General features: G+C 34.8%; 1 protein-coding gene across 1 annotated transcript; it reads right to left on the bottom strand.

Moving 5' to 3' along the window:
* Nucleotides 1-384: 384 nt before the first annotated feature.
* LOC124373023 (pre-mRNA-splicing factor CWC25 homolog) lies at nt 385-18062 on the bottom strand. The gene is made up of 6 exons (XM_046831432.1): nt 17921-18062; nt 17466-17599; nt 13906-14069; nt 10353-11555; nt 2151-2406; nt 385-559 (listed from the first exon to the last, which is right to left on the bottom strand). Exons 1-5 carry the CDS (start codon nt 17938-17940, stop codon nt 2293-2295), a joined length of 1635 nt encoding a protein of 544 aa, XP_046687388.1. The 5' UTR covers nt 17941-18062; the 3' UTR covers nt 385-559; nt 2151-2292.
* Nucleotides 18063-23129: the final 5067 nt, after the last annotated feature.

The following is a 23129-nucleotide window of genomic DNA, read 5'->3' on the forward strand; positions in this document are numbered from 1 at the left end:
TGGGTCCAAAATTGAGTGCACTAATATGTTTTAGATACAATATATAATCCTGGTTAGATATAGGCCTATTCTAATATTCATCTTAATTGTGTTTTGAAGAAGTAGGCTTCTCAGATCTGTGTATGTATATTTTCTTGATTAGGAAACAAATCAAAATTATGGAACAAAATATGTTAAGACCAGAATAAATTACAATTGCCATTAACATAAACTGTTTTGCCAGATTATTTTTTATCAAGGCAAACTCAACTTTGAAAATATAATGCACTTGAACCAGAAGCGCTTATGCACATATGAAACCGTGAGTAACTGCTAGTTTATATACAGTATATCGAGACTGAAAATAATTCCAGATGACATTTTGTTTCAACAACAAAAACAAACTTGGATATAATATTACTTTAATGTACAAAAAATATATTTACAGTATTACATAAGAATTAATTTCTCTTGGCGAAATTTTCATTCATGGCTCTTCCACTTCGCTGGATACTGTTAACATTGGCTTTTTACTCTAGATTCTACCGTTTCCTGAGACATAGCATAGGCCATTTGGTTTCTGTAAACAGTTCATTAGGTTATTTATATATTACATACATACTGAATATCAAAAGCTTAACTTGAATAATAACGTCAACAATATTTAATAACTAAGAAGAATAAGATTTATGTTAGGCGTCTTGTTAAAATTTGTTATTAGGAAGACAAAAATTAATATCAACAGTTTTGAGGTCTTCAAATATTCATACAAAATTAGTTGCTATCAACATTCCAAACTGCTTACTTTCCTTCTTTAACCTGTTGAGGAGTAGCTGAAAGTTATTCCAAAAGAGTACAGACGGTTATAGCCGTTTGATCCCAAAAGAGTATTGACGGTTTTGACCGTCCATGACGGGGTTGCTAAAACAATCAATATTGCAACTATTTATGCACTCTAGTGGCGTTCTTACATACTATTTTGACTGTGAAATGTTCAAAGTAATTATTGCTGTACGGTGCTGGTTCCTAGTGACGGAATACATAATCACAGATTTGCTGCCAAATGTTCTGTCATTTTCCCGCGCCACGTCCATTTATAGGTTATACATGGAATCAAAAACCCAAATGCTAAGGTTCACATCATGGACTTCCGAATTAACGTTATCAGACAGATACTGGAAGCACATGTTTGCACCAAGAGAAGAGGCCGCAGCTGTGACGCGTCCGTTGGGCGGAGCCCAGCAGCCGCTACGCTTGTCAGGTCGCCATTACTACCAGTAAGGGAAAATGGCCGAAGGAAGCTAAAACACTGCTTTGTGTGTTCAAATACAACACGGGGTGAGCGTAAAAGAAAAGAAACTGCTTGTGAGTGCAAAAAATGTGAAGTAGCACTTTGCGTGTACCCGTGTTTTGAACACTATCATACGTTTGTAAAATTCTAACAAATAACAAAATGTATGAATTTATTAAGTTGTAGATAAAAAAAATGCATTATTATGATATTTTGTAAGGTTTCAATACATTTTGAATGAAAACAACAAAAATTTTGAACAGAGGTGGCGAGTTTTCCCAGGAGGACTTGATAGGTTGTTTTCGGCGGTTTGTTGAACTGCTGAAGTTGTAGACTGGTAGTCCTCATGGTGTTTTCGGGGTGCGCAAAAGGCCCTTGAGGCTTAAGAAAGTGCATGGCAGTAGGGCCGCCCCAAGGAAGAAAAAAAAAAAAAAAAAAAAAAAAAAAAAAGCCCAATATCACAATAATTATAGCCTAGCATACAACGTAGTGCCACAGTGTTAATTATCGTATAATTGTACCACTTCGATTATTAATCCTTAATTTGATAAATATCTTTAAAGATTAACTAATTTAGCATCCACTGCTTTTTGACAGAATTCTTGAAATAAAATTCAATTTCACTAACAATGAAAAAAAATTGGATAATAAATCTAACAGACTGATGAACTAGTTACAAAGCTGAACACTTCTCATATAATTTACAAAATTCCAACACAACCCAAATTACATAATCTGCAATCTAACGGGATGCAAAGAAATTGAAACCAGACATGCAGAACATTGTACTCCAATGATAGTTGCAACAGTCACACCTAACAGTACAGTTAAAGGAATGTCAATCAATTAAAAACATTTCATTATCACTCTTAATAATTACCTCATGAAGTCTTCATTGTAAACGTAATCATCCTTTTTCTGTTTTCAACTTTTCTTCGTGTGCTTTTATATTTTTGTCACGCAAGTCATCGCGCCACTTTGCATTACTCATCATCTCCTTCAACTTGAGCTGCTTTTCTTCTTCAGTCAGCTTCCGCTTGGGTTCTATCTTCTGTTTTTTTACATCTTCTTGTAATAAAGGTTTTCCTGTTTTCCTCCTCCTTTGGTTTATCTCTTGGCACGTAATTTGTCGGCAGCTGTAAAAACACAGTATTTTCAATACTTGAGTATTACTTAAAGAAACAGATTGAATATTGAATAATTGTTTGATTCTGCTCACTATGTTTTGCTGAGCTCTTCTACATGTTAACTGGAGGACACAGTTTCCAACTGTTTATGCTGATCACAGGAAATGGCATTTTCATTAATTTCTGTGGGAAATGTGGTGAAAACATAATTTTTCAAAGGATAAGAGTACATTTTACGAAGTTTAACATACGTGTAAGCAACATACAGGCTTCTCATAAAAGATTTTTAGCCATAAAACTTAAAACTTCTAAATCACTTTCATTTCTTTCAAATAGAAACCTAAAACGGAACAATATGTTATTGTTAATCATTCTCACACACAGGCTTTTAAGTCCAGATGTGAAAATGATCCTCAAATAACAAAATATTGTTTTACACAATAACATTAAGGGACCTAATTTTGACATTAATCTTGATTTTAAAGATAATGGATGGTTATTTCTAATTGTATCTTTTGTTAAATATTACGAGAACGTTGAATATTTTGATTTGTGCGTCTAGTCTAGATGGGGATATCATGACATGGGAGTTTCTACGTACAATTGCAAGAGTTAATAAGGGCCAGTATTAAGATGGCACAAGTATTTTCACATGCATTGAAATTCACAAATTGAACGGCTTTACCCATCAGATATCAGTACTATAAAATACTTTAACTTCTATAGCAATATCATCAGAGTAACTGAAAAAGTTGTATTACATATCACATCAGTAAAAACATCAGACAGATCACATCAATAAATTCTATGTTCCTTCTTGTTGGACCAAACAGCATAGACAATAGACAATAGACAATAGACAATAGACAAACTTCTTTATTTACATATTCATTAAGAACAGTTATAGAGTCACATAATATTATTACATAAATATGGATGATGAATGTTTATACATTTTTGTTTCAGTTAAAAAAGTCAAGGTACATTTTGAAATCTCCATGTTTCATTGCAGGCGTTGAGGAACTCGTCCAGTGAATAAAATGGTTTGATTTACTAGGATGTCAAGCAGTTTTCCTTGTAGGGCACTCCTCTTCAATCTTCTCATTGTTTCTGGGAGAGCGTTCCACAACTTCCCGGCCGATATAAGATGGTTTTTCTCCATAAATTGCTGTGCGATGTGGAGGCAGAACGTAGTTGGCTGCATGGCGAGTGTTGTATGAATGGATATCTTTCCCTGTTTGAAGACCCAGGCTGTGCACATGTAGAATTACTACTTCTTGGATGTATAGAGCAGTGACGGTCATTATGCCGAGGGTTTGGAAGGCTTGTCTGCAGCTTTGTTGATGTTCAAGGTCAGCGAGGATTCTAATGGCTTTTTTCTGCAGGACAAGCACCTTGTTGAGGTTTCCGACAGAGGATCCGCCCCATAAACAGCAATCCCATACCTCATATGGGTTTCTACTAATGAATAGTAGGCTGTTTTTGGCATTTTCTAGGTTTCCAATCCATTTTATGCGCCGAACAGCATAAATACCTATGCTGATTTTTTTGCAAAGGCCATCCACATGCTCTGTCCAGCCGAGATTTCCATCCAGAATGATTCCAAGGAATTTGACATGGTTTTCAATTTCTACGTCAGGTATTTTTGGAATGTAGTCTTTTCTTTTACTAAAGTTAATCTGTATGGTTTTTGATGGATTTACAGCCAGGTCATTTTTCCTGCAGTATGTCAGTGCTTTGCAGAGGGAGTTGCAGGCGGTTGTATGTACTCCTTCTGCAGTGTCATCCTTTATTAAGAGTGTTGTGTCATCAGCATACATTACACAGTTGGTATTGTGATCTTGGATGTATGCTGGGAAGTCATTGACAAAATAAGACAAAGATGACTGGGCCCAGGACTGATCCTTGTGGCACTCCACGTGTGACTGGTTGTGGGTTTGACTGGTAGGTGTTTTTATGGCCAAGTGTAATGTTCTGTATTTCAACTACCTGTGTTCGCCCTGACAGATAGCTCATAAACCAGTTGTTTGCTATGCCAGTAATGCAAGAGATTTAAGTTTTTCTGATATGAGGTCATGTCCTAAACAGTCAAAAGCTTTGCTATAGTCAAGGAGGAGAGCAGAGATGTACTTTCCTTTGTCTATTTGGTCAATTATGTATTCTACTAAGCTGATGATAGCTGATGCTGTTGATTTACCTTTAAGAAATCCATGTTGGCAGTTAGTAACTATGTTATGCTGCTCTAGGTAGGTCATAAGTCTATTGAGTACTACTTTTTCTATTATTTTTGAAAATGTTGAAAGAAGTGAAATAGGACGGTAATTTTGAAACTTCAGTGGTTGGTCCTTTTTTATGTTTTGGATACACTTTAGATTGTTTTAATGCAGTAGGAAATTGGCCAAGTCTAAAAGATTTGTTTATTATGCTGACTAGAGTGGTATAAGCTCATCAGCACAATACTTTACAATTTTAGCTGAATATTCATCCATTCCACTGGATGGTTTTGATTTAAGGGAATAGATGGCAGCTCTTACTTCTCTGAAATTTGTGGGGCCTAAGTTAAAAACAGTTTGGCAGTTGTCTACTATAGACTGGTCATTTTCATTTTTATCCTGAATTTCCAACTGTTTTCTGGTTGCTAAGTTTCAGTGTCGTTTCAGCAACTTGAGAGAAGAAAATGTTAAAATGTTCTGCAACTTCAGATGGGTTATTCACGACTTTGTCATTTATTATAATACTGGATTGAGATGGGATTTTGTGTTGTCCTTTTCTTTCATGGTTAATGACTGTCCATATGGCCTTGGTTTTTGTTTGCAGCTGACTCAATGAAGTGTGAGTTTGCATTTTGTCGTAGGGTTCTAAGTTTGTTGTCATAATTTTTTTTCCTTTCCACCATAACTGCTTTATCTTGGATATTTCCTGTCATTTCATATTTGTAAAGTGCCTTTAAGAAAATATCCTTGAGGTATTTTGTCTCATTGTCATAGCACAAAGTTTTTTGGTTTGTTTTCCTGTTGCTTTTCTTCTTGGGGCAAGCAATGTCAAGGGATAATTTCAAGACTTTCCAGAAAAATATCGTAAGCTGAGTCAGCATCAGGGGCAAGATTGATAGTATTCCAATTTTTGTTCATCAGAAGAGATTTCAAGTTATCTAGGTTGGTTGGACTGAATTGTCTTTTGAAGGAAGTTTGCGGCAGAGTGTTTATTTCATAGCCTTTTATCTGACATATATGAGCAGTATGATCAGAAAGTCCTGTTTGTAGAATGACTGTGTCAATGTTATACTCAGGTATGTTGGTGCATATACAGTCAATTGAGGTGGCGGCTGTGTCATGAGTAATGCGGGTGGCAAGTAAGGGCAATCTTTTGATGTTGTGTGTGTGCAGTTCAGTTTCTAAGATTGTGTTGTCTATGGTTTTTTTTCATCCTGTCTATGTTAATATCTCCGATCAGCACTAGGTGTTTATTGTGTGCTTGTGTGTAGTCTAGGATGTTTGACAGAACATTTATACTAGCCCTTGTATTTTCTCTGGTGACCGGTATACTCCAGGATGTGTAGGTTTCTGTCAATATCTGATTCTACCGACACCATAGCCGCTTCACAGCAGAACTCTTGACATAGGTGGGATATAGCGGTTTCTTTGGTGCTGTCTGCTAGAGTGTCCTCTGCATAAATAGCTACACCTCCCAGCTTATGGCCTTCTCTGCTAAAGTTTGCTATTAAAGAGTATCCTTCGAGTTTAGTACTCTCTAATTCTTTGCTTTTGAGGCCATGTTCGGTAAGCACCAAGATATTGGGATTTTTATTGCTTAGAAGGTGGTTCAGCCTATCAATCTTTTTATCAAGTCCACGAATGTTTTGATGCATTATAATTAGATTTTTTCTGGGGTTTTTTTTTGAGGTTTGAGTTTATGAAGTATCTGGTTTTGAATTTGGTCTGCTTCTGGTAGGTGTGGACTAAAAAAATGTTCATGTGGTTCTGGCTGAGATTCCGGTACAGTTATGGGAGTTGAAGTTTGAGTGGCTTCACTTTGTGAAATTCTATTAGTGTTTGTAGGTAGTTGGGATTGCTGGATGTTGGATTTTTCAGCAGCTTTTGCCACTTGAAGGGAGACACTAAACTGATTAGTCTTTATAGTCCGTTTTTTGCTCATTTCCTGTTGTTACTGAAAGGTTTTGTTTTGTCCGTGGTGTACTCAATGTATGCTTCAGTTTTTTACTACAGGTTTGACTGACTCCTGGCATTGTAGTTAGGCTTGCATCTGTCATGGTTAAGGCAATAGTGGGCTCTGCCTTTGTTGTCCTTGCAGGTATAAACAGTTTTTGGTTGCAGGTTTGACTGACTCCTGAGGTTGGGGATGGATTTTTTTCTGTTGGTGATGTAGTCAGGGTATTGTTCAGTTTTTTTCTGCAGGTTTGGCTGACTCCTGGCGTTGTAGTTAGGCTTGCATCTGTCATGGGTAAGGGCAATAGTGGGCTTTGCCTTTGTTGTCCTTGCAGGTATAAACAGTTTTTGGTTGCAGGTTTGACTGACTCCTGAGGTTGGGGATGGATTTTTTTTCTGTTGGTGATGTAGTCAGGGTATTGTTCAGTTTTTTTCTGCAGGTTTGGCTGACTCCTGGCGTTGTAGTTAGGCTTGCATCTGTCATGGGTAAGGCAATAGTGGGCTTTGCCTTTGTTGTCCTTGCAGGTATAAACAGTTTTTGGTTGCAGGTTTGACTGACTCCTGAGGTTGGGGATGGATTTTTTTCTGTTGGTGATGTAGTCAGGGTATTGTTCAGTTTTTTCTGCAGGTTTGGCTGACTCCTGGCGTTGTAGTTGGGCTGACATGTGTTATAGGTAAGTCAATAGAGGAAGCTGCATTTGTTGTCTTTGTAGATAAAGTAAGTAATTTGCTACAGGTTTGACTGACTCCTGCGAGAGTGTCATTTATGTTTTGGCAAAATGCACTTGAAGCCATGGTCTTAATAGATAGCTCCATTTGGTCAAGCTTTGAGTTCATTTTTGATATTTCCAATAGTACAGCGGTTTGATTAGTCTCATATATTTGGGCATCCCCCATAGGAGAAGTCTGTGAATATGAGCTCTTGCATACTACAGCTGTTATTTCTGTGTTTTGAATTTTTTCTTGCAGTATGGAGTTGCTTTTTTCTAGTTCTACTATTTGTTTTGCATAGTTATCAATCATTTGACCCAGTTTAAGGTCGTTATCCTCAGATGAATTCTGGATTTCTAAGCGCAGTTTCTTCTCGTTTTCAAGTTGGGCTTGAATATCTGAATTTAACTGTAGAAGATTTTCAATTTTTGTCAAATATTTGCTTTCAATGTTTTCCATCTCTTCCAATTTCCCCTCCATACTGATAAGTTTGCTTTGGAGTGCTAGTTTCTCTGATTTTAGCAATTCGTTCTCAGCTACTAATGCTGATCCTATTTTGGCAGCCATTTGGAGGTCGTCCTCTCGACTGTTAGAGCCTTCTAATTAGGTTGTTTTCAATAAGACTCATTTCTAGTTCCAGTAGGGTGTCTGAGGTATTTAGTGTTTCTGAGTCAACAATTCGGTTTGGTAATGGTGGTGTTTTAGATATCCTGCATGCCATGCAGTGCCATTTTTCAATTTCATGAGTGGCCCTTTTTTTTAAATCTTTTTCTAAAATATTTTGGCATCCTGCATGGTACCATTTTGCACATAGGCCTGTGCATTTAATACCAGAATATTTTACTCCAATATTGCATATACCACATGGATATTTAGTGGGCATTTCAGAGTCAGTTTAGTAGAGGTATTAATAGAAAATTCTTAGTAAAAATAGTCTGTATTAAGTAAAAGTAGAAAATGATAAATAAAAATGTCAGATATTTAAAACATAGATAATACTCTGTAAGTAGTGATTTGCTACAAGCTAAGTATTTGCTGATGACAGCCAGTAAGTAGAGGCCGTGTTGTCTGAGGTCAGCGTCACAGACGCAGCAAATGTTATACTCACTTGTAAACATATTACAAGTTCGCTATTCGCTGTATTTATCCATTTTCACTGTGATTTGAGCATTGGATCGACCAACCAAATTCCAAATTACTGGCTTATCAGAAATAGTTTAACCCTTTAAGTGGAGACTTTTCAAAGGTATTATTTATTTACAAACAAATAAGTATAGCTACTGCCTTGGTTTATTTACCACGCACAGAGCTGCTCCACAGTCAGCGGAAATGTAGCGTGTTTCTCGCCCATCATGATCAACTTCAGTAATATCTTCATTTACCAAACTGTCGTCAGAATCTTCTGATTGATCACGTCAGGTTATGATTGATAAATTGAGTCCGCATCCTGATCACCAGCATTCTCAGTAAAGGTAAACTGCTGAATGCCTAACTTACAACAACGCATCCAGGCAAATCTAAACATTTTGATAAAATGTCCTTATAATTATCACAACTAATAATCTGCCATATCATCTGAACCACAATCAAAATAGAAAATAAAACAATCTTGCATTAGCAACTACAAAAACGCAATTGAAAAAACTAGAAAAAAATAACAATCTGTGAAGGAAACAGGATTTGTCCAGACATTTCCATTGTCCAGTGATACAATATTACTGATTGATTGTATCACTGAACGATGGCAAGTGTCCTGTTTCCTTTCTAGCATTGTGGTAAAACTTCACCATTTGGTTTCGTGATAGTTCCTTAGTTGACCATCAGAGTGTAGTAGCAAATAAACAGCAGTAATGTGGATATGTAGTAGTTCAAATAAACACTACTAGAAGTCACTGTGTATCATTTTACAGCTGTCAAACATTGTGTAGCGAAACAACTGTTTGGAACATAACACGGGCGTAGCAGTCATGAAGTTAATACGAGGGTAAATCAAATATAAACAGTAATTTTGCTATAGTTCTTAGAATGCAGGTCATAACTATGACTAGATAATGCTGTGTGGAGTAGATGTTTAGTTTATGAGGAGTGGGAGAACCGTTCTCGTTAGTGTTCAGTACAGCCATGACCAAGCAAGAAGTCCCTTCGTCTTTTGCGCAACGGATTATCATAAAGTTTTTAAACAAGAAACTCGTTACACCATCTGAAATTTTAACTAATTTTTCGGGCACAATTTGGGGACAGTACACTGTCTCAGAATTGTGTGTTTACGTGGGCAAGAGAATTTATGGATGGATGCGAACGGGTTGAAACGAAAATTATGATTGACGCCCAAGGACAAGCTTTATAGATTACAATATTCGTGCCATTCGAATTCTGCTGGCAAAGTCCTTGCAATGATTTCTTTTGGACTTTAGGAGAATGTTGTTTGTTGATTTTCTGCATGATCAACGTAGAGTGAATGCAGATTTCTACTGTCAAGTTTTTATGGTTGGTGAAAGCCGCCTATCGAAACAAAAGAAGTGTCATGTCCATCAGAAATGTCATTCTCCTCCATGACAACGCCAGACCTTGCACCGCAGCTTTGACAAGGGAAACAGTGGAAGAAATAGGCTGGAAAACCCTTGAGCACCCTCCATATAGCTCTGAATTGTCCCCCTGTGATTTGTTGTCCCGCCTATGAAGGAATCACTGGAAGGAAAACGGTTTGAGAGCAATGAAGAAGTTGAGGAGCACATGCCCAATTGGCTTACAACTCGCCCTCAAACTTTCTATGATCAGGAAATCCTGATACTTCCAAATCAGGGGCAAAAGTGTGTAGATCATGCAGGAGAGTATTTTGAAAAATGTAAAAAGAATAGTAAGTGTATAAGGTTCTCAAATAAAGGTACAAAAATAATTTTTACCCTTGTGCTTAATGTCAGTAAATCAGTCAAGACTAAAATATAACTTTATAATATTAAACAAACTTTGAGTACCCTATCTGAAATCAAAAGAAAAAATTGTATTAGTATTTTTGAATGGAGTGGTCTTGAACACTAGACTTTTACACAATAAAAATACAGATAATTTTAAACTCACCACTAGTCCATACTGCTTTCCTTTTTGATTTATCCCAGTTGTAGTTAAATCTTCAGACGATGCACTTGATGAACTTTTATTTCTTTCTTTAGAATATTTACTTGGTCTATGTCTACTATGTGAAGGTGAGCTTTTACTTATTTTACTTTCAATTTTTCTTTTGAGGGATGATCGAGTTTTTTTATGTGTACTACCGTTTTCAATTTCACTTTCACTTACACTTTCAGAGGATGAACTACAAGATTTTTCACGTTTATTTTTATATTTCTCACTTTTAACCTTTTCAGTTGTTTTGGAATTTCTACTACGGTGGCGACTGTCAACATCTTCTGAATGACTCATTTCACGACTGTCTCTTTTATTTCTGTGTGTTTTCTTACTTTTATTGAATTTGTCTTCAGTGTCCCTTTTAAGATCAAATTTCTTTTTACTTTCTTTGGAATCATAATTTCTTCTTTTCTGTTTCTCTTTACTACGCTTATCACACTGCGAGTTGCTATCACTTGAATTATCTTGATCCCTTTCTACTATCTTATTTTTTAATTTTGATTTATGTTTGTTTTTATCTCTTCTAGAAGATGAAACATCACTGTCACTACTAGAAGGATCTCTGTATTTCCTTTTATGTTTGGAATTTTTCTTTTCACTACTCCATTCTTCAGAAGAAGAATCTTTCCTTATCTTACTATTTTCTTTAATCTTACTTTTATTTATTGATTGTACATATTTTCTGTCACCTGAGCTATATTTTCTCCCACTTTTGGTCTTTCTTTTTTTCCTCCAATTTTTTTGAGAAGCCTCATCTGATGAAATTGATTTTGATACTTTCTTATTCTTCTTTTTCTTCCTGTCATCTTCTGTGCTGCTGTCTGTATCATCATCACTACTACTACTACTACTGTCCATTTCATCCAACTTATTTCCATCTATATTTCCCACTATCTTTTTATACTTCACAGCTAATAACTTATCTAGGTCATTGTTGGCTTTCTTCTTTTTACTCTTTGTCTTTCCAATGTCTTCGTCATCACCACTGTCTTCACTGCTACTCCCTAAATCTACGAGACGTTTTACATCAAATCCACCAAACAGTTTTTTACATTTTTCAGCCAGAAGAGAATCTAAATCTTTTCCTTTTTTCTTTTTTGCTTTTTTTAATTGTTTTTTTCGCAGTTTCTCGGCAGCAGCCTGTTGTCTTGCAACCTGAAATAAGTCACCACTATATGGCAATTAAATATATAATCAAATACTACCTAGATTCAACATTAAATACGGACATAATACTCAAATTTTGTGAATTAAATTTTTTTTAATGTATGTTGCTGATTGTTTAAAGCTTAATTTATATTAAGCCACATCAAGTTTAATGGTGGCACTTATGATTTTTACATTCCTCTCAAATGATGTTATTGTGTTCAGTTCACCATATTTTCTTCACAAATGAAAATTAAACATAATAAATTGATTAAATTTCTAGATGGGCAGTATTAAACAATAAATCAATGTAATTAAGACTATTTATTCCAAAACTTGGAGTAACTATATGTTCAAATATTGACATTAACTACTTTATGAACATTAATGCTAATATGGTATTTATATAGCTCATATAGTGTGTTATATATATATATATTATATATATATATATATATACAATAATTTGTTATATCAACATATACAACTAAAATACATTGTAAAATGTTAATTAGCTGCTAAAACTAAGTTATCTCATTTAAAACCATGAAGTTGGTACAAATCAATTTTTATTTAATATATCTGGGTAAACTTAAAACAACTGTAAATTATTACTAAATGTATAATGAAAACAATACTTTTCCAAACTGTTTATTTTTGGGACAAGGCCTTTCGCCACAAATTTTTTTGTGGAGTTGCCTGATGATGAAACCTTTGGTTTCAAAATGCCTCGTCCAAAAAATAAACAATTTGGAAAAGTATTGTTTTCATTAACATTTAGTAATATTTAAAGAATTTTCCGATTGCTCCAAGTCTTCAACTGTAAATTAAGTTTGCAATTAAGTACACAGGACGTTTTTACACAAACAATGTAACTCCAGTGATTTATAGACTCGAAAGTAGATAGTACTGTGGTGGGCACGTAGTGCCCATAAAACAAGTTTAGCTTAAAAAACTTGTAACTGCGTATATTTTGATAACACTTCAAAAAAATTGCAATGATTAAAATACGAATTAAATGAAAAGTGTAATGTAAACTACTTTGTACTTTGGGATTATACCGACCACACCCAGACATGAATCGTTATTTGACATTTTGCTTCTACTGACTACTAGATTAGCGTAGATCAATATTTCGTCAATATAAAACAGGAATTGTCTTGTCCCAAACCCATCCTCAGACAGAGGTCAAAGTCGAGCAGTCTAGTAGATAACGTGATTGCAGAGTCTCGCCGCCCGTTCAGCTGGTGCGTCGCTTTGTTGTACTTCCGTGTTTTACCCCAACATTTCTCCAACACAAAAAATTCAACAAAAACAAACATTACCAAACAAAAACTAAACTCTTTATTGAAAAAAAAAACACACAAAACTTGTTTTTATTCTTGATCACATTCCGCCACCCAAAATGCGAGTACCTCCGGTCAATGAAAGAAAAACATCCCTCGAGATAGTGCCTATCAGTAAAATATCAAATTCTAGAGGTGCTGATCAGAAGTATAAATTGAATTGTAATGGAAAGGCAATTATGTACCATGCAAAAAAACTTAAATAATCATGTGATGCCGTGCGGCCTGCCGTAATCGGGATTCTCGAGAAAAATAAGATAACAGCGGCAACAATACCGATCACAATACCTGGAAATGCTTGTTGATTGATGGAATGTTAGTTCTGTTACCCAACTACATCGTTTTATAACGTTCTAAGTTCATTGAAAAAAGTTTGGCATATAACGGAATCTGACCCCATTAACAATTGATAATCGTTGTAAGTTTGTAATTAAAGAGTTGTTTTTTCGTATGTTTGTTTCTATAAATTTATATTTTTGTGTTCTTCATACTGGTGTGGTCGGTATAATCTGAAAGTACCGAATTCTATATTGTTATCTTCTTTTTAAAATCCACTAAAAGGTATATCGCAATGTGAACGATAGTGTTAAAAGAGACCAAATTTAGTTATTGGCTGAGTATTACCACTCCCTATTTATTACTGGAGACGCTACAAAAAGTTTATTTCTGAGTCTGTCAGTTTGCACAATATCTTGAGAACAAACTAACCTATACACTTTAAATTACGCATAAGTTTCATTTTTATATAAGCAATATAAAAGTTTGATGATGGTACATGTCACTCATTATTGGATGTCACACATGGGATTTGGTTAAGCGTTAGCTGATATTTTTACATTGGTTTTATGGATTATCATGTTGGCAGCGAGAAAACTTAGAATAAATAAATTTTTTAGCAAAATTACTAAAATCAGGGCAGACATATTTGTTATTTACAAAAATTGCGTAAGAAAACATAAATTGTTTTAGTTTGCTTTATTCAAATAACGGTGTCTTATTTGTTTTTTAACTACCATCTCCTGTAACTGTTTGAGTTTCCGTGGATTCTTCAGCAGTTGTTCGCGGCTTTCTATTTCCTTCTTCTTAATTAGATATAGTGGATCCTCTTGCAGCTTCCTGGCAATATCGACTTGGCTTTCCACTGGTGGTTCAGAGAAAATAGAAGTTGGCAGGCATTCTGAAACCATGAACATCTGTTAACATCTTAACAATCTTGGTCTTCATTTTATTTCAACAAATGAAAGAAAAATACAAAGTAAGAAGTAAAACTGCAAAGTAACGTGGACTGATAAAATATCAGTCATTTTATCAAAACATTATCACATTTTTCACAATATTTTACTAATTTATAGAATAAAATTGGCTGCAATATAATAAGCGCCCAACACTCGAGTGATCAATAATATCAAATCATAATTAGAACGATTTAAATGCTGTCAGACATGTTTATCCTGTTAAGTAATTGTAACTGCCCAAACTTAGTATAAAAAAGTTGTATTATTTTATATAATCTAAAATGTATATATTTCTTTGACATAAAACTATAGCTTCACTATAATACAATCTTAAAAGTATATAACGTAATTCAGTTTGACATTATTGTTCCAAAGGAATTGAAACAAAGTTAAACCATGTGTGTCTTATTTGAGTAGTGGCCACTACAGAGGAGATATGCTGATGTTTGTCAATACGTATTACAAAATAATCTGTTGAGTTATTACGTTTCTGTGACCTGATACCATGGTAGCATGTAAGGACACAAAACTTTAACTAACTCATTACAATGTAACAAAGACTGATAAACGGGTTAATTCAAATTTGTCTATACAACATAATTATTGGGTACTAAGAAGTCCTAATCTACTATTTGTTATACATACGTAATATAAATATATAAAGTTAAAGATAACCTTAACAAGCCCTCTTGTAATCTGAGCTTGAATGTGTGTACTATCTATAGGAATGTTTTTTCTTGTTTTGCCGGAAGTGCGAAATGGCACTGGGAACCACCTAAGACCGCACTTATGGCCAGGGGCATTTCTGATCTTTGGCGTCAGATCACGTTGTAAGATTTAGGACGTGATCTAAGATCAGGAAAGGGTACTTTGGGATTATACCGACCACACCAGTATGAAGAACACAAAAAATATAAATTTATAGAAAACAAACATGATACAACGAAAAAACAACCTTTTAACTACAAAATAACAAATTTACAAGTATTTCCAGGTATTGTTGTCGCTGTTATCTTATCTTTCTCGAAAATCCCGATTACAGCAGGCCGCGCGGCATCACATGATTATTTAAGTTTTTTTGCAAGTACATAATTGCCTTTCCATTACAATTAAATTTATATTTCTGATCAGCCCCTCTGGAATTTGGTATTTTACTGATAGGTACTATCTCGAGGGATGTTTTTCTTTCGTTGACATCAGCGCGGGGCAGGTGCCGAAGCTCGCGCTGATGGCCGGAGGCACTCGCATTTTGGGTGGCAGAGTGTGATCAAGAATAAAAACAAGTTTTAGTGTTTTTTCCAATATAGAGTTTAGTTTTTGTTTGTTAATGTTTGTTTTTGTTTAATTTTGTGTTTGGAGAAATGTAGGGGTAAAACACGGAAGTACAACAAAGCAACGCACCAGCTGAACGGGCGGCGAGACTCTGCAATCACGTTATCTACTAGACCGCTCGACTTTGACCTCTGTCTGAGGATGGGGAGGGGTTTGCGATAAGACAATTTCTGTTTTATATTGACGAAATATTGTTCTACGCTAATCTAGTAATTAGTAGAAGCAAAATGTGAAATAACGATTCATGTATGGGTGTGGTCGGTATAATCCCAAAGTACCCAGGAAAAGTATCAATTGGAAATGCTTCTGGCCATCCGTGTAGGCTTTCTTGGCGCCTTGGCACCCCCCTCAATGCTGGCAAAAAAGGAATAACAACCCTAGAGACAGTACCCAAATTCAAGCTCAGATCAGGAGGCGCTTGTTAAGGTTATGTTTAACTTTGCTACTACTAGTACTTATTTATGATAACCAAATCTAAACCTACTTATATCACATAATAACACTGAATAGTGTAGTAATATTTCCATTGCTGATATATGCCTCATTACTTACACAAAATGGCCTAGGCTGTTACTGGCTACTTAGTAACCCAAAACCAAACAATCGTTATGAGAACTAATCATTCAGCCCAGTTGTTACTGAAACAACTGTATCCCGGTAATAGGTTTTTTTTTTTTTTTTTTTTTTTTTTCTTCCTTGGGGCGGCCTACTGCCATGCACTTAAGCCTCAAGGGCCTTTTGCGCACCCCGAAAACACCATGAGGACTACCAGTCTACAACTTCAGCAGTTCAACAAACCGCCGAAAACAACCTATCAAGTCCTCCTGGGAAAACTCGCCACCCCTGTTCAAGCTACCAAAGATGGCATACCGCTCTCTTGCTATTGCTGGGCAATCAAAGAGCAACCACTGAATTACTTGTTACTGGCGCTAGTACTGCATATTTGTAATGGCAGCAAGTGCAGTGGTTATGCGCATGTGTTATTTGTGTCAGACATATTTAACCTTCAAAAAAGTACGTAGGCCTACAATTTATACAGTTTTGTTTGTGATATTTTATAAATAGGCCTAAATATGCTAGATAATTTTTTATTCATCATAACTTTATTACTTTTTATACTGTAATTTGAAATAAAACGTAATTTGGTATAAGTAGTTGTAGCGAGGATTCTCTACTCATGAATATTGATGATTCGATATTATAGATCACTAGAGTCGTTAATGTTTAGGGTAGGGTCCAATAAGCGGACCCGGTTTTTTATATCGAAATTGGCAAACGATATTACTTAATCATAATAATAATCAATCGATACTGATGAATTATTTTTAACAACTTAAATAATCTATATGAACAGCTGTAAACACTTTCAAATAATACAATTAAGGTAATATTTTAAATTTCACGTAACATTGTGTATTAAAATGGCCGTCAATCTTAGGAAGCTTCACGAAATTGCTTTAAAAGACGATAAAATATGTTTTTTTATGGCTTCAGGATGTTGGGTTAGTACCTAAGAATCCATTATGTGATATTTGTGGGAAGGTAACAAATGTAACTGTCAGAGGAGCTAACATGGTCGTCTTCAGATGCAAAAAAAGAAGGTAATGGTGGACACAACTTTAGTAAAAACGTTTTCGTTCTGTTTCATTTAGTTAAAGTTATAAGTTTCCCTGATTTTGGTTATGTTCATTTATTATTTGTTATCATTAAATTCACATTTTAATTTAAACATATGATTGTTATTACTTTTATATCGATTGATAGTCTATGATTCGATATGCGAATATTAGGTATCGATGATTATATTCTTCGATATAAAAAACCGGGTCCGCTTATTGGACCGTACCCAATGTTTATTATACTGCAGCCATAAAATTATAATTTGTGCGAGCAATCACCCACAAGAAACAACTTTGTACATATCCTGTCAATTGTGTACATATTTTTGTGTAAACAGCTTTAGTTCAGAGGTTTATGTGAAGAACATTTGAAATATAGGACCTTACCTTGGTTCTTATCTGAAGGGAGAATGCTGTTTTCAAATTGTTTGTCAACCTTCCTTCCCAGCAAATACTCTTCCCTGTCCACAATTTGGGAGGAATCTTTATACATCCAGTCCAATTTCTTCTCTTCATTGTTTCTGTTTAAAAAAATTAAATTATTGTAATACACAACTTGTGATAGGCCTTCATAAATTTCAATTTATTTAGGTTCTGGCTGTGTTTTTAAAACATGTTAACCTACTTACTAACCCTTTTTCTTAAATGTGGTTTTTAAAAGAACAACAACAAATAATATGAAGTAACTGAGTAGATAATACTGACCCAACAATAATATATGTTACTTAGTCTAACATGTTTTGTCATAACACTTAAGTTGGTAAATATATCTAACTTACAATTCATTGACAATTCAAGCCTTTAAATATACGATCAACTATTAAATCATATGATTTACTTACATAGCTGAAGTTTCAGACATCTGAACTACTCTTAAGAATATTGAAACCGTTTACAAAATGCAACGCTTTCAGGATTAACAAGTGAATTTACAAAACATAACCTCTCTATCAAAGATCTGTTTACGTTATAATAAGAATAAGAAAACAACCCTTTTTTTTTCTTTTTCTTTTGCCACCTTTTTGTGGCGGCCTGGATTAAAAATCCATGAGGCCCCGATGTTCACTTTTGTGGTTGTCCGTCGTTTGTAGGTAGTTCTTACAAGAACTTTTAAAAATTTTACATCAGTCTTTCGGTTTGGTAATCTGAGAAAAAAAAACATTTAGATTCGTTAGTTACAACAATAATGTACAGTGGTAATATGTTTTGTAGTATTTATGTTAGTTACAATAAAGCTAGGATATCTAAGGATTTTGTAAGTAGATGGGTATCAGGAAGGGAAGGTGTAGGAATCTCTTCTCTGCCAGGGGCCGATCAGGCAATGTCCTATCCCGAAAAAAGGTAGGCCAAGGAAAGAAGAGCCCAGGATTGGAATGACATCTATGTATTGTGTCTGTGTATAGATGGACTTTGTTTTTATATTTTAAAGTTTTCGTTTGATTGCTTTTAAAAAATTGTTGATTTCGTTATACATTTCATACTTTTCTGTGCTGATTACATAGTTTAGATTCTTGGAAAAATGTCTCACTAATGATTTTTGTTTTTTGGAGATAGTTATTTCTTTCATGCGTATATTTTGGACACTGAAAGATTAGATGTTCCAATGTTTCATCCACTCCCATTGTGCAATTTAGACATAATGGTGTTAAAATAACATTTAATTCTGTGAAGACATGCGTTAACATAGCGTGACCAAGCCTAATCCTACAGATATTAACTATTTCACCTCTCGACATTTTAGAGGCTGTGAACCAAGGTGTCTTTGTGAAACATTGCTTGATATTTTTTGTACCAATTTGCCTTTAAGGATGATGTTAATATACCAGTCATTTCAGTCCCCAATCTTTTTGTTTTGGTGCGATTTGAAATCAGCATTTGTTACATAGAATTCGTAGCTGGTGAAAGTTAGACCTGTTGATTCTTTTGCCAATTTATCTACGGCTTCGTTTTCTTTAATCCCACTATGGCCAGGTATCCATTGTAAAGTGTAATTATTTGTGTTGTTTCTCATCATTTCCGCTATTATGTTCAAAATCAGGTCCTTACTGTTATTATTCCCCAATAATGCCTGATCAACTGCTTCGATGACAGGATTTACAGTCAGAGCAGATAAACTAATTCACTATTTGTGATCTTTCTAGTATACTCAACGGCTTTCAGTATTGCATACATTTCGGCTGTATAGCTCGAAACGATATGGTTGAGTTTGAAAATATGTCTTTCGTCATAGCACGGAATATAGAAGGCTGCGCCAGAGCCCGAGTCAATTTTTGATCCGTCAGTGTAGATCATAATTTTATTCCTTATAGGTTATGTTTACCATATTATACCATTCTTGTTGCAATATTTGATTGCTGACTTTCTTGTCAAGCAATCTACCATTAATTAGTGTATTGCAGCTTACATTTACGTCAGTAATTTCAATAGGTTTGGTTAAATCGTGGGGTACAGCAAATAATTTTAAGTTGTTTTCTATGGGGTTAATTGTTTGCACTAGGCTTAATGCTTGTATATATACAGGAGTTTTCTTTTTGTTCCAGAAAGGGTTATTATTAGTTAGCATGTATAGATACATGACACTGTGATAGGCTGGGTGAGTTGTAATCTGTTATTATTTTATAAATTAGTCGCTCAGTAAGAGATAATCTTCTCAGGGATAGTGTAGGTATAGCACATTCAAATTGCATGCCAATGATAGGGGTAGTTTTTAAAGGCCCCAATCGCTAATCGGAGTGCTTGGTTTTGTACTTTTTTCAAGTCTGTCAAGTATATAGTTAGGAGCATGACCATAAATAAAAGAGCAGTAATCAATCTTGGATCTAATTAGACTTTTGTATATACTCAGCACAAAATCGGGGTTGGCACCGTTTTCTGCCACATGATACCATTTTTAAAATATTTAAGTCCTTCTGACATTGCAATATAAGTTGTTCTAAGTATGGTTTAAATTTTAATTTATTATCTATAGTAATACCTAGGAGTTTTTAATTTATCTTCAACTCTTATTGTTTGACCATCAATATAAAATTGTGTATTGAGGTTTGTAATTGACCTTTTCCTAGTAAAAAATGGTTATGACACTCTTATTAGGATTTAGGCTTAGATTTAAATCCTCTAATACTTTATTCATATTGTCTAATGCAAATTGCATATTATATTGTACGTTGTCATAACTTTTACCAGATGAATATAAGGTGACATCGTCAGCATACTGTAATGATTTTACCTGAGTAGGTAGACATTTATTTATGTCTGATATATATATCTCAAATAATAAAGGACTCAGGACACTACCTTGCGGGATCCCTCGACAAGTGGTCCTTGTAATCTGATAGTCAGGGAAGGTGATTGTCAGCTGCCTATCAACCAGCCATTTGTGACAGTGCACAATAAATTTCCTAGGTAATACCTTTAATGAACATTTTTGTCCATAAAGTAGGCAAATGTACATTGTCATACGCACAGGAAATATCTAAAGCCGCCAAAATAGTGGATTCGTTGTGTGTAAAAAGCAGTTTGTATATTTGAAATTAATTGCACCAAATAATCGGCACATCCGAGGTGTTTTCTAAAAGCGTGTTGTGCATCAGGGATTATCTTTAAATAGTCTACAAGCCATACAAGCCTATTTTTGATCATTGTGTTCATGATTTTAATAAAACATGGTATTAAGGAAAATTGGTCGATACGATGTTTCATTATCCTTATCTTTACCAGGTTTAAGGAGTGCAACAACCTTGAATTTTTTCCAGCTGTCAGGGAAATCCCATTATACCATTCCAAATATTATTATATAAGTTTAGTAATATATCTAGTGCCTCAGGTGGTAGTTTTTTAATCAGGGAGTAGGTAATACCATCTGCTCCAGGTGAGGTGTCTTTTGTCTTAGATTTAAGGGCCTTGTATAATTCTTTGATGTTAAAATTAGTTTCAAGTATATGTGATTTTTCAGAAAATAATGGGGGTTGAATTTCAGTTTTGTGTGGTACATATTGTGGCAAAATGTGTTGCATAAATTTTTGTCCAAGTTCAAAATTATCTATCATTTCAGATTTTGATTTAATATCATGTGGATTTTTTAGTTTTTTAAACAATATTCCAAGCATATTTTGATGAGGGTTTATTGCCTATTTTTTGGCACAAGTTTTCCCAACCTACTTTCTTTGCTGCATTAATTACATCTTTTGTTTTTAATTGAGTTACTTGATAAATATGATATGTTGTTGGGGTCATATTAATTTCTAAAATTTTTAAAGGCCAATTCCTTTGTGCAACAAATTGTGAACATTTCTCCGTCCACCAATGTTTTGTATAAAAATTTGGCTTATTTATCGGAGCTTTAATATTTGGAAATGGCCTTTTCCGTGGCAAAATGTATTAATTCAAGCAGCTTATTTAAACTGTATTTCAGAAGGTAAGTTTTCAATTAATTGTATTTGGTTTTGTATAGTTCTTGTATAAAGATCCCAATTTGCTAAATTTAAAATTTTTTCTTATACAGTTGTTTACAGGTGTTTCATTTGTAGGCCTACTATAGAATTCAATTTGCATTAGAGATAGGGGAAGTGATTGCTTCCCATCGGATCATTTAAGACATTCCAGTTTGTGATATGAGCATGTAGGTTTGGGGTAGCAAAAGTTAAATCAATAGTAGATTGTCCTATTATACAAATTGGGGATGGTGGTAAATGCATTTTTATTAATCATAATATAGCGGGATTGAGAGTATTCCCGGAAAATGTCCTTACCTCGGGGGTTTGCCTTAAAGCAGAACCAATAGGGGTGGTGGGCATTCATGTCACCGCATATTAAATGAATATTTATTGCCATTTATAAATAGTTTGTTACTCCAAAAGTTGGGGTCAATTTTACTATCAGCACAATAGATGTTGTATATATGGATACATTTATTATATAGTTTTATTTTAATTTCCAGAAGTTGAACTTTATTATCATTGTATTCGGACATTTTTTTCAAATGATATAGAATTTATGTATAAGGAAGGCAGTACCGCCATATCCATCGAGCCTATTTACACTAATTATGTTGTAATTGCTATCAGATAGTTTTTCATTATCAGTTAACCATGTTTCTTGAAATGCTCCAATATGAAATTGATTTTTAGTCAAAAAATTGAGTGATCTCAGGCCACTTGGGTTTTAAGTGACCTGCAATTCCATTGGAGTATGTTTAGCTTTTCTGTTGTCATACTTTATCAGGGGGGAGAGTGCTATTATTTTTATTAGTACTTGAATAAGTTTTTTTTGGAGTAGTATTAACAGAGTTTTTAGTGTCAGTGTTTGAAATTATAAATGTTGCTAGTAGCTCATCTATTTGTTTTTTTTGTTGTAACATTAGAAGTTTTAACCTTATTTCTTATTTCTGTAATTTTAGTGTTCAAAAGAGCCTGTAAGTGTTCTCTGTCAACTGTCTTTGTTTCTGTTAGGTTAGGTTTAGGTTTAGGGTTAGCATATATAGGTTTGGTTGAGTTAGGTTTATAGTTAGTAGTGAAAGTTTTGTTTGAGGTGTGGTTTGTGTTTGAGGTAGGTTTTCGATAAACTGTGTTTGAAGGTAACCCGGAAGTGGTGGGCGTATCTAGTACAGTGCTAAGGGATGAGTATCTATTAGAGATGGAAATTAGGCTATTACTTGGAGATATTTGTGGAAGATTCGGATAATGATTAGTGTCTGAAGAGTCAAGGGACTTGGTTGCCTCGGCAAAAGTTTGAGGTCTTTTGGGTCCCCTAATATTCTTATAAGTGACCGGGTAGAATTGACTAGATGTAAAGTAGTCTTCTTTTCTTAGGCTCATCCTTTCTTTGATCTGTTTTTGTCTGATGAATTCAGGGCAGTATTTAGAGTTGCTGCTGTGGGGGCCTAGACAGTGAATACATTTAAGAGGGAGTTGGCATGGTGAAGAATGAAATTTATCGCCACAGTCTCTGCAAATTCTCTCGTTTTTTGCATGGGGAATTTGCCACGTGCCCGTATGCAAAGCAGCGGTAGCACTGTTTCACAGGGATTATATAGGGGGTTACTTGAACCCTGAC

This window comes from Homalodisca vitripennis, unplaced genomic scaffold, assembly GCF_021130785.1.
Source record: "Homalodisca vitripennis isolate AUS2020 unplaced genomic scaffold, UT_GWSS_2.1 ScUCBcl_4651;HRSCAF=10948, whole genome shotgun sequence".
Classification (NCBI taxonomy): Eukaryota; Metazoa; Arthropoda; class Insecta; order Hemiptera; family Cicadellidae; genus Homalodisca; species Homalodisca vitripennis.

What these genes read in the sequence shown, in the direction of transcription:
- LOC124373023 (XM_046831432.1), bottom strand. Translation starts at nt 17,940, where the DNA reads ATGTCTGAAACTTCAGCTAT. An exon ending in ATGTCTGAAACTTCAGCTAT is followed by an intron (nt 17,600 to 17,920) that starts GTAAGTAAATCA and finishes TTTTTTAAACAG; the next exon opens with AAACAATGAAGAGAAGAAAT. An exon ending in TCAAACAGTTACAGGAGATG is followed by an intron (nt 11,556 to 13,905) that starts GTAGTTAAAAAA and finishes GACTTATTTCAG; the next exon opens with GTTGCAAGACAACAGGCTGC.